The sequence below is a fragment of the Oxyura jamaicensis genome, chromosome 33 (genome assembly GCF_011077185.1).
Source record: "Oxyura jamaicensis isolate SHBP4307 breed ruddy duck chromosome 33, BPBGC_Ojam_1.0, whole genome shotgun sequence".
Taxonomy (NCBI): domain Eukaryota; kingdom Metazoa; phylum Chordata; class Aves; order Anseriformes; family Anatidae; genus Oxyura; species Oxyura jamaicensis.
Window position 1 is genome coordinate 612774 of NC_048924.1, and position 11024 is coordinate 623797.

An 11024-nucleotide genomic window follows, 5' to 3' on the forward strand; every position below is an offset into this window, starting at 1 on the left:
ACGCCGTTGACGCAAGCGCGTCGTGACGTGACGTGCGTGCGTGCGTGCGTGCGCGCGCGGATCCGCCATGGAGGCCTCGGCGGTTGGCGGGGCCGGCGGCGCGGCGGGGCGGCGCTGGTACTTCAGCCGCGAGCAGCTGGAGCGGAGCCCCTCGCGTCGCGCCGGCCTCGACCCCGACAAGGAGCTCTCGTACCGGCAGCAGGCGGCCAACCTGCTGCAGGACATGGGGCAGCGCCTCAACGTGTATCCGGGCCGCGCTAGGCCGCGAGAGGCCTGCGCTGAGGAGGAACCGGCGGGGCCTGAGGAGGGGGCGGGGGGGGGGCAGGGGGGGGTTGGAGGGGGTGGGGGAGGGCTGGGGGAAGCGGGGAGGTGGGGGGAGGTGGGTCCGGAGTGGGGGAAGCCGGAGCCGGGGGGGAGCCGGGCCGGAGCCGGGCCCAGGAGCCGGGAGGGAGTCGGAGCGGGGGGGAGCCGGGCCCGGGAGCCGTTGGGGAGCCGGAGCTGGGGAGAACCGGGCTCGGATCGGGGAGAGCTGGAGCCGGGAGAGCCGGGCCCGGAGAGGGGGGAGCCGCGTTCGGAGTAGTAAGAGCCGTGGGGAACCGTTGGGAGCTGGGAGAGCCCGGCCCTGGAGCAGGGAGAAGCTGAGGGAAGCCGGGCTCGGAGTAGGGAGAGCCGGGGGACGCCGGGGAGAGCCGGCCCTGGAGAGGGAGGAGACGGCACCGGAGAGGGGAGAGCTGGGCCCGGAGCAGGGAGAGCTGGGGGAAGCTGAGGAGCGGCCGGCCCCGGAGTGGGGGGAGCGAGGCCTGGTTCTGGGGCCAGCAGGAGCTCGGGAAGTCGGTTCCAGCCGCGGGGGGGAACCGGGCTCGGATGCGGGGGAGCCGGGCGCATCTCGGCAGCAGGGCCCGGGGGAGGGAGCTGGGCCCGGCCTGGTGCTTTGGGGCCGGAGGTGTTCCCCAGGGGGGGTCGTGCGTTTCCTTAGCCGCGCCACCAGCTCGCAGCTCACCATCAACACGGCCATCGTGTACATGCACCGCTTCTACATGGTGCAGTCCTTCACCCAGTTCCACAGGAACGTAAGTGCCGTGGGGCCCGGCGGGGTGGGGGCTCCGGGGGCCCCTGGCTCTGCTCCTGCTGCCAGGAGGGGGTGGGGGAAGGGTTGGGGGGGGGGGGCCACGATGGCGTGGTGGGACCTGCCCCAGGGAGGGGGCTTCGTGGCTGCTGTGAGGCAACAGAAATCCTTTGTCCTCCTGGTGGCGTTTAGGCTCGTGCAGGCTTTATGTACCCACCACGTTAAATCTGTTTGTTTTTTAAAGACAAAATAAGGCAAGTGTTTGATTTATTTGCCCTGATTTAAAAATATGCAACTTAAAGAGAGTGACTTTTCCTCCGCAGTCAGTGGCACCGGCGGCTCTGTTCCTTGCAGCCAAGGTGGAGGAGCAGCCCCATAAGCTGGAGCACGTCATCAAGGTGGCTCACGCCTGCCTGCATCCTCAGGAGCCTCCTCCGGACACCAGGAGCGAGGTAAAGCGTCGGGGTCGGAGAACTGCGGCCCGGTGCGAGGAGCCGAGGCGCGGGAAGTGGGAGCGGTGACGGCGGGCTGAGTCCCGAGCCGCGTGGCTGCAGCTCCTCCTTAACTCGGGTTCCGAAGCGGGCGCTCCAGGAGCCGCGCGGCTGCGCCCAGGCGTGGGCGGCCACAGCTCTCCGGTTCCGCTCCGATGCCGCGCAGAGCTTTTGGGCTGCTTCCGTGGAGCAGAAAGCTCCTCTTCCCCGCGCCGCGGCCGCCTCTCCGCTGTTCTCCTCCTCTGCGTGACGGTGTCTGCGTTAAAAGCCGCTGAGCGGGGGGGGGGGCGCAGACGCTGCCGGGACTGCGCGGTGCCTGGCAGGGCGGGGGATGGCGTGGGCAGGTCGGCTGCCCCGTCCCCACGCGTTTCGCGGTGCCTTTGGTAGAAACGTTGCCAAATGTCTCGGGACGGCCCGTCTTAACCCGCCACCGAGCAGCCAGCCCTGCGGGGAAGGGGAAGCTTTATCCGGGGAAGCTTCAGGACAACGTTTTCTGCTCGCGTAGGCGTCCTGTGCAGCGTGAGGGACCGAGAGGCTCCGCATCCTGCAGCTCGAGCGCTGGCAGGGCAGCGGGGTCCGCCCGGCGCTCTGCTTTTCTCCCTCCTGGCGGGGGAATCCGGGCCCGTTTCCCCCCGGGGCGGGCGGGCGTAAAGATTTCCCCTCGCTGTTCTCGCCTCCCCGCGAGGAGGCTGTCGGAAACGCGCGGGCTTTGCGCGGAGAGCCTCGTCGCGAGTGACTTGCCTGTCCTCTCACCCCCAGGCTTACCTGCAACAAGCCCAAGACCTGGTCATTCTAGAGAGCATCATTCTGCAGACCCTGGGTAAGTTTTCCAAAGCGGACGGGCTGCCCCACGAATCCAGGAGCCGAGGGCCTGACCGCGCAGTTTTTTCCGCAGCCGGCCAGTGGCAGAACAAGAGCCCGGGCTCTGCTCTCACCCCGCGCTGCTCGCCTTTTCCTTTTAACCTCAGCGTTTCCAGGTGTAACTCGCGTCGGGCTCAGTGCTCAGAGAAACGCGTGGGAGCGTGGCTAGTCTCTTTTTTCCCCCCCCCACAACAGGTTTTGCTCTGCTCGCTGTCCTCCGTCGCGCTGTTGAGCTCCGTAAAGCTCTAGCCCCGTGGCCGGGAGTGGAAGCTGTTTGCGCCGGGGGGCGGCTTAACCGAGCTGGGCTTGGGAGTTAACGTCATCAGGTCGCTGGTTTATTCCCCTCCCAGCCCGGTCTTGGTTCTGAAAGCAGAAGCTGTGGCTCCTGGATCCAGCATCCATCCGAAAGCGGCCTTTTCAATTATTTCCTCTAACATCTCTTCTGCTGCAGAGGCAGTTTGTGTGTAGCCCCCTCCCCAAACCGCTCGGCGTGCCTTTATTTCTGACTCGGCTCAGGGCAAATCCCGCTGATCCCCGCCGTGAGGGGGGGCAGGAGGAGCCAGGCGTGCGCGGGGCTTGCACCCCCTTGGCCCGCTGAGCCAGGGGGTGAACCGTGATCCGAGCTCCGCTCGCTTCTCCCGTTGCCTTTTTTCAACTTCCCGGCTCCTCCGGAATGTTCTGGACCGATGGGATTTCTGTCTTTTTAAACCACGATGCACAAACGGCACGGGAAACCGGAGCGGGGATTAAGTTCCAGTGACTCCAGGGCCGCAGGCTCCTTCAAAGGGCAAACGTCTGCTTCCTCTTAGCTTTTAGGGTGACAGAAATTCCTTTGAGCAGATGCCATTGTTCTTCTCCTTCCTCCCAGCTGCTCTAAGAGGCTTTTGTCCTGCTATTTTTAAAGCACTTCGCAGCCGTTTTGTTTTCAGCGAGGTCCTTTCAGGCGCAGAAGTCGCTGAGCTGCTCGGACGGAGGCCTGGCAGCGGCGGTGACCCTTCGGGTTTTGTGACTGGAGGCCTTGAGCCCTGGGGATGAAGGAGACCGGGATCCTCTACCCCTGCCCGCCTCGGAGCAGGGGCTGTAGGAGGGAAGGGAAGCAAACGACCCCCGGGAGCAGGAGGCCCGAGGTTCGTAGATCTGCCGGGGTCTGCTGCTCGTTACCTGACGGCCGTGTGTCTGTCCTCTTCCAGGCTTCGAGATCACGATCGACCACCCCCACACCCACGTGGTGAAGTGCACTCAGCTCGTGCGAGGTAAGAGGCGGCGCGTGCTCGCGACCCCCCCCCTGCCGCAGGAGAGCTTGTCCGCGCTCGGCCTCCTCCGTAACCGCAGCCAGCGTCACAACAGAGCCAGCTGTAAGCGGCTGTGGCTCTGCCGAAGCTCCCCGAGCTCCCCGTGTACTTCTCAAAGCCTTCCCTAGACGTGGCCTGAGCCGATCCAGCTGCTGGGGGATTATTTTGCGCGTGGCGGCGAGAAACGGGCGGTTCTTGGAGTAAAAACGCGGTTAAAATTTTCCCAGGAGGCCGGGCTGACTCCCTGCTCTTTCCTTTTTTTCTCTTTCAGCCAGCAAGGACTTGGCGCAAACTTCCTACTTCATGGCTACCAACAGGTTATTATTTTACAATTAATTAATTCGTGTCTGACACAGGGTCTTACCCGGAGGAGATAAGCCACCGGTGACCCCCGGGGCGTCGGTTAGCAACCAGGGCCTGCCGGGTTTGGTTCAGAGACGGCAGGAAACCTTTTTCTTGCCACCTTCTGACCAAAACCAGCCGTGTAAGCGAGGCGGACGGGCTGCTCTAGAACCTCCCTGCTTTGTTTTCACCGAAAAACGGACGTGGGGTGGATCTGAAGCGTGGTTTTGCTCGCTTAGTACCTAGGTGAGGAGTTCTCGCTGGGCTGGGGGCCGTGCAAATCGCGAACGGATGCGATCTGTGCCCCAGAGCAGGCTGATTTGGGGCGTAAAGGGAGAGAAACAGGAGCTGGACACCGGCCCGAAGGGTTTCGGGAGCAAAGCACGGCCCTGTCTGGACGAATGGCTGCGCTGGCAGGCCGGGAAGCGCTGAATACGGGTGGAGTTTGGGAAATTAAAACAAGTCCCTAGGTTTTTTTTTTTTTTTCACCTGGAGAGGTTTGGGTGGTTCTGTCAGGCACCACCTGGATTTTGGCTGCGAGGCAGCAGCAAACGTCGTGGTTCTGGGGAAAGAGGTCGCAGAAATGACGCGAGGAAAAAGGCCGGGTCGGGTGTCGGTTCTGCCTCGCTCCGCCCCGGGCGCTGACTAGAGAGGGATGGAGCTTCGTTGTGCGTAAAACACCGCGCACCGAGCACGCAGCCGGGGCTCAGACAGCAGAAATCTTTCCCAAACCGTTTTCTGGCTTTAGGCAGGGGGTGGCAAAGCATTGCGACGTCCCCCTCGGGGCCGAGCGCAGGGGAGAACAGCTCGGCGTTACTGCTCGCCTCCCCGGGGCGCCGCGTGCGTTTCCTTCGTCCCGCGTGGGGAAATGCCGCCCCGAGCCGGGTTTTTATCCCTGCGGCGATAGGTGCGAAGCCAAGAAGTGAGGAGGGCAGGTGAGGCTTGAAAGAAATCCAAGCCGAAAGCGAGAAACGCAGCCAGGCAGCCTCCGTTCTGCCTGAAGGTGATGCCTCGAAACACCCGATGAAGGTGCTCGAGCTGTAAAAGTAGATAAATCAGGCGCAGCTACGAACGTTTTAACACTTTATTCCTCCTGGCATCGTCGTAGGGCGGAGCTGAGGCTCTTGGTGCACCAGGACTCCACTTTTTAGGCATGCTGGATGGGGGAGGCTTTTTTTTTTTTCTCGCTCTGGATTTCCCGGGTCTGACTTCTTGGTGTGTGGACAAACGCGATATCCACAAAATGATTTCGTGCTTTTTTTTGGGGGGGGGGGGGGGGTGGGCCCCGGTCTGCGTCTCTCCCCGTGGCGCTGAGAGCGAAATGTTTTAGGTCACCCCATGCGCGGTGAGGGGATTTGGCCGCTGTTACCCCCCCGCAGCTGCCACGCTTTCGAAGGGGCCGGCTCGGAGGCTCGGCAGCGGGCCGATCCCGCGCCCCGCCGTGGTTTTTTAAGGCTCGGTGGAGCGGGCGTTCCCACAGCTGGAGGGGAAGGCTGCGGGGCTGATGCATCCCAGTTCTCAAAGCGCGCTGTCGGCTCGGGCTCCCCGGTGCCATTTCCGAGGTCTTTGGTGCTTCCCTAGAGCTCCCGCCCCGGCTCTGAGGTCTGAGCAAATTCGTTTGCTGCTGAAAACGCTTGGTGCGTGGCCGGGCTCCCTTTTAGACGCTCCTGAGTCGCTGCAGAGCTGCCCCGGAGGGGAGGGAGAGCAGGGCCTGGCGACGGCAGGAGCTCCTCGAGCCCCTTCGCTCACGGCTGGCTTCGTGGCTGCAGCGTCAGCGCTTTTTCTCACCCTCCCTGGGGGAAAACCAGACCCTTCCCAAAAGCCCGGAGCGGCCGGTTGGCGAAGGCGCTCGTCCAGCTGGCAGGGAGGTGCCTCGTAGCGCCCGCTTTTAACGGAGGAACGTCAGACGGGTTCGTGAAGCTCACTGCGGTTCTCCTACCCACCAGGCCACAAACCCGGCCGTGGCTCAGGTTCAGGGTAACGGGGGGTTCAGGGGGAGATTTAATTTGACGTGCAGTCGGTGCAGACCCTTGCAAATTCGGCTTGTAACTTGCAAAACAGCCGGGGGCCTTGAGGAATTCGGTGCTCCTGGTAAACTCCCCTGACGCAAACGCGAGATCGTTCCCCTCAGAGACAGGAGGGGCTGAGTGCAGGTCCTAGGAGCTTCCGCGCTTGACCTGTAGGCGCTTGGAGCGGTAACGACGCCCTTTGCCCGTGGTGTTGCCTTCCCAGGAGCTGCACTAGGACGTTTTTTCTCAGGCCGAGCAAAGCCAGCAGCGGAGGTCAGGGCCGGCAGGCACCGCAGCCTCTCCCTCGCCTCCCTCGGAGGAGGGCGCGAGCGGGCCGGCGGCGTGCCCGACCGCGGAGCCTTGAGCTGCCAGAGGTGCCCGGAGCAGGACGGGGAAGGAAGGAGCAGCCTGGCAGAGTGGGACGGAGACGCCCGTAACCGTAGGGTTGCGCTGGGGGAGGAACGGCAGGGGGCTTCCCCACCACGTCCACCTCTTGCGCAGCGTCTCTCCAGTTTGGGCGATTGCGTGTGCTGAGGTTCAGGCTTGGGAGTTCATGGCTTTCTGTTTCTCTCTCCCTGCTGGTGACGTCAGCCTGCACCTGACCACCTTCAGCCTGCAGTACACCCCTCCCGTTGTGGCCTGCGTCTGTATCCACCTGGCTTGTAAATGGTCCAACTGGGAGATCCCAGTCTCCACGGACGGGAAGCACTGGTGGGAATACGTTGATGGCACTGTAACTCTGGAGCTCTTAGATGGTAAGTTTTGGAGCAAGGTCCCCCCCAAAGGCTCTTGTATTATCTTGGCATCTCTGTTCCTGCCATTCAACCGCGGCCCCCGGCCGCTTCGTGGACTCAAGGGCTTCTGGTTTTGCCAAAGTTTCCAGTGCAGCAGCTGCTATGGTACAACAGAGATGGCAAAAGGCGCACAGTGAGATGAGTTAACATGTGGTCAGTGGTTCTAGCTGTCAGTATTTCCCCTCCTGGAGTAGCTCCATCTCATCGGTAGCTCCATCCATCAGTGAGTAGGGGGTTGCCCCGATGGACCCAGGGCTGGCCTGCCCGCCCCTGACCATCTTGCCTGCCTTTGTGTCTCCTCTGCAGAACTGACTCACGAATTCCTGCAGATCCTCGAGAAAACTCCCAACAGGCTCAAACGCATCCGGAACTGGCGGGTAAGGCTCTGCTTCGTGGCTGCTTGCAGGGGACCACGGGCCCTGAGGTTCCTGTGTGCTGCGTGGCATCTCCGGCGTTGCGATGCCCGGACGCGTGGCGGGGGGAAAACGGAACAGCGGGGGTCTGCGAAACGTTCCTTCGGCGCTCGGGTGCCTCATTTCTGAAGCGGCTCTGTAGGAGCCTTGGTCCTCCAACCTCTAGCAGCTCCGTGTCCTGTTGTTTGGCCTCTCCCCACGAGGAGAGAGGGAGAGGGGGGCAAAGTGGGCGTCTGTCAGCCAGCAGGGAAGCTGCCGCTCGCGTCCTTTCTGTGACAGCCCGAGGTAAATAACCGCTCGCTGCTTTCATTCAGGCCTCGCAGGCAGCCAGGAAGTCGAAGGCCGACGACCACAGCGAAGACAAGAGCCTCTCGGAGCAGACCATCCTCAACATGATTTCGAGGAACAACAGCTCGGACATGAACATCGCCGGCTTGATGAGCATGTCGACGTCCTCGACCGCCGGCGCGGGGCCGTCCCTGCCGCCCTCGAGCGATTCCCCCCGCGAGCAGAGCGGGGCGGAGGCGTCGCAGCCGGAGCACTGGCTGTCCCAGCATCCTCCCCCCAAGCTGGAAGCTGGCCAGGGCCACAGGACTAGCGAAAGCTCGTCGGCTGAGCACCCTCTGCAGCAAGATGGCGCTGCTTATCAGAAGCAGAGCGGCAAGAACGCCCCGTCGGCCAAGGTGTCGCTCAAGGAGTACCGCGCCAAGCACGCCGAGGAGCTGGCGGCGCAGAAGAGGCAGCTGGAGAACATGGAGGCCAACGTGAGGTCTCAGTACGCCTACGCCGCGCAGAACCTCCTGGTCCAGCAGCAGCGGGAGAGGGAAGTCCAGCAGGACAGCAACCCCTCGCCCATCATCCTGAAAATCCCCATCGGCTCCGAGAACCCCGAGCGCCCTCCCGGCCCCGAAAAGAGCGACAAAGCCTCGGCTCTGAAGCTGAGGATCCCGGTGGCGGGTGGAGGAGGTGGCGAGAGGCCGCTCCCCTCCAAGCAGGAGGAGATCAAAATGCGCATCAAGGTGCCGAGCGCCGCGGACAGGCCCGGCTCCCTGGACGAGAGCGGCGCCAAGAGCCGGGAGCACAAGGAGAAACACAAGGGCCACTCTTCCAACCACCACCACCACCACCACAACCATCACTCTCACAAACACTTGCACCCCCAGCTCGCCGCCGGCCCCAGCGGCGTGGTCAACAAGCGGCCGGGAGACTCTAAGCACGTCGGCCCGCCCAGCGCCGTGCCCCACAAAAGCTACGGCCTCTTCGGCTCTTCCCGCAAGAGGCCCCCGCCGGAGGAGGCGGCGGCGGGCGCGGCGGCCCACGAGCACCAGCCCAAAGTCAGCAAAAGCTCCAAGGGCTCCGGGGCGCAGTTCCCGCCGTATCCTCACCTCCCCGGGCACGGCTCGGAGGCCGGCGGCCTCCCTTTGCCTCCGGCTACCAAAACCCGGGGTCCCCACGGCAAATCGGACAAGGGGCCGGCGGGGGCCAACGGGCACAACGCCAGCCAGGCCAGTGACTACCAGGATACGGTCAACATGCTGCACTCGCTGCTGAGCGCCCAGGGCATGCAGCCCACCCAGCCCCCCGCCTTCGACTTCCACGCCTACGGCGAGCTCTTGAACCCTCCCCGGGCAGCCGCCGGCTCCAGAACCGCCAACACGGACAGACCCCGGCCCCCGCCGCTGCCCTCAGAACCGCCCCCCCCGCTGCCTCCCCTCCCCAAATAATTCCTTTTTACTACTGAATTGCGACAACCCGGGCCTGCCTGCCCGAGCCTCCCCCCCCCACCCCCTCCCCGAACCCCCCACCCGCCCCCGGGCCGCCCCTGCGGTGGAGGGCAAGGGCTGTTGGTGTTCTCCGCTGCCTCCCCGAGGACTGTTTTATCAGAACTTTTCCTTATTTACTGCAAGGAGCCGTCGAAGCTGTGAAAGGACAAAAAAAACCCTTTCTCTTCCTCGCTCCCTTCCCTCGCCCACTTCCCGGTTAGCAGCGGGGTCCGGCCCTGCTGGAACTTGAACCCCCCCCCCCCCCCCCCCCGGGGGCACGTACTGCGGGGGGGGGGGGGGGGGGGTCCGGGGGCGAGGGGTGTTATTTAAAACATTTCGCAGAAAAACCCGAGATGTTTTACAAATAATTTAAGCAGTAACTTATATCTTTAGCGTTTGTTTTTTTTTGTTGTTCCTTTTTAAGTTTTGTGATGCTGGCAGGTGCTGCGGGGGACCCCGGCGCGAGGCTTGGGGCCGCTCCCGTGGCTTTGTCGGGCTGCTCCGCTCGAGCTGATGGCGACAGAAAGTGGGCTCGAGGAGCTTTTTTGGGGTCAGAACGGAGGAAAACGGTGCGTGGGGAGGGCGAGGGGCCGCCGGGCTGGGCAGGCGGCGTGCGCTGAAGGCTCTCGGGGTGCTCCCGGTTTCGGGGCGCTCCCGGTGGCGGTGGCGGAGAGCGGCTGGCGTGCGAAGGGCCAGCGTGGATCGAGGGTGCTGGGCTGGGTGCTGAGCCCTGGTGGCTGCAGGATGCGATGCCAAGCCCGGAGCCTGCTCTGGGTGCGGGAGCGAGGTGCTGGTGCTGTGACCGCAGCCGGGACGCGGGCAGGGCTGGAGGGGGGGGGCGCGGGGTGGCTCCGGGGGGAACCCTGCTTGCGCCGGAGCTCCTCCCGCCACCCAAAATCCTAAATCTTCGGCCTGAGGGCGCCCGATTTTGGGTCTGATGTTTTGGAAAAGCCGAGCTTGTTTTGTTCTTCAGCCTCTCACTTTTCCAGACTTCAATAAACGTTATCGTCTCCACCTGGCTTTTGCGAGGCTCTTTTTCGACGCCGAGCTCCGCGCGTTCCTATGATTTCCGCCAACCCTGGGGGTAAATCCCTGGAGTTTTTAGGGTCGGTTCCCACATTTTGGCCAACCCGGGGGTAAATCCCTGGAGTTTTTAGGGTCGGTTCCCACATTTTGGCCAACCTGGGGGCAAATCCCTGGAGTTTTTAGGGTCGGTTCCACATTTTGGCCAACCCGGGGGTAAATCCGTGGGGTTTTCAGTGTCATTTCTGTGCTTTGGGCTTGTCTCTCCTTTTCCCTGCTCCTTTTGGAGCCTGGGCTGGGAGCCCCCAGCACCCGGGGGGGGGGCTTTGGGCGTCTCCAGGGGGGTTTGGGGGCGTCGAGACTTTCCCTGGGGGGGGTCTTTGGGGTGCCGGGGCGCTGGGTTTTGCCCCTAGGATTTTGGGACCGGCTCCGAGCCGGGCGCGCTCCCGCTGCGCGCCGCCGCTGCCACCGGGGGGCTCTCCCCCGGCCCCGGCCACGTGCGGGCGCGGCCACGTGGCGGCTGCCCCTCTCGTGCTCCCCCTCCCTGGGGGCGTGGCCTTGCTGAGTGACAGCGAGCTCGGCCAACCGCGCGCCGCGGCAGGGCGGCTGGGCGGGCCAATGAGGAGGGGCGTAGGGCTGGGGGGGGGCGGGCCGTGCGGGCAGGCGGCGGAGAGGCCGCGGCAGCAGCGAGGTAAGATGGCGGCGGCGCCGCCCGCCCGCTTGGGACCGGCGGGGCCCTTCCCTACGGGCCCCGCCGCGCTCCCCGGAGGCTCCCCGGGCCCCTCGCGTTCCTTCTCCGCTCTCCGTTCCGCCTCCGGCGCCGGGATGCGTTGGGGGAGGGGGCGCCCCTCACGCTCGCCGCCCGCGGACAAAATGGCGGCGGCCGGGGCCGGCCGGGAGGTGGCGTCAGGGCGCATGCGCGGGGCTGGCGCGGGGAGGGCGGCGGAGCACGTGGGGGGGGGGGGGAGCG

The 11024-nt window shown here is 64.4% G+C and overlaps 2 protein-coding genes across 3 annotated transcripts in view; both read left to right on the forward strand.

The window, feature by feature from the left end:
- Positions 1-13: 13 nt before the first annotated feature.
- On the forward strand, positions 14-9284 carry CCNT1 (cyclin T1). Of its 2 annotated transcripts, XM_035308990.1 has the most exons (9): positions 16-243; positions 989-1070; positions 1390-1518; positions 2317-2377; positions 3609-3671; positions 3982-4027; positions 6653-6816; positions 7162-7232; positions 7583-9284. In XM_035308990.1, exons 1-9 carry the CDS (start codon positions 68-70, stop codon positions 8990-8992), a joined length of 2202 nt encoding a protein of 733 aa, XP_035164881.1. In that variant the 5' UTR covers positions 16-67; the 3' UTR covers positions 8993-9284. The 2 variants fall into 2 exon arrangements, with proteins under 2 accessions (XP_035164882.1, XP_035164881.1); XM_035308991.1 differs by lacking the exon at positions 6653-6816 and having other exon boundaries at positions 14-243; positions 7583-8016.
- A 1402-nt stretch (positions 9285-10686) lies between these two features.
- The window catches only part of KANSL2 (KAT8 regulatory NSL complex subunit 2), an 8339-nt gene continuing 8001 nt past the window's right edge, over positions 10687-11024 (forward strand). The window contains exon 1 of the mRNA XM_035308820.1: positions 10687-10745. The gene's annotated coding sequence lies outside the window, so the exon portion shown is untranslated. The remainder of the gene's footprint in view (positions 10746-11024) is intronic.

What these genes read in the sequence shown, in the direction of transcription:
- CCNT1 (XM_035308990.1), top strand. Translation starts at nt 68, where the DNA reads ATGGAGGCCTCGGCGGTTGGCGGGGCCGGCGGCGCGGCGGGGCGGCGC. An exon ending in ATGGGGCAGCGCCTCAACGT is followed by an intron (nt 244 to 988) that starts GTATCCGGGCCG and finishes CCGCGCCACCAG; the next exon opens with CTCGCAGCTCACCATCAACA. An exon ending in CTCCGGACACCAGGAGCGAG is followed by an intron (nt 1,519 to 2,316) that starts GTAAAGCGTCGG and finishes TCTCACCCCCAG; the next exon opens with GCTTACCTGCAACAAGCCCA.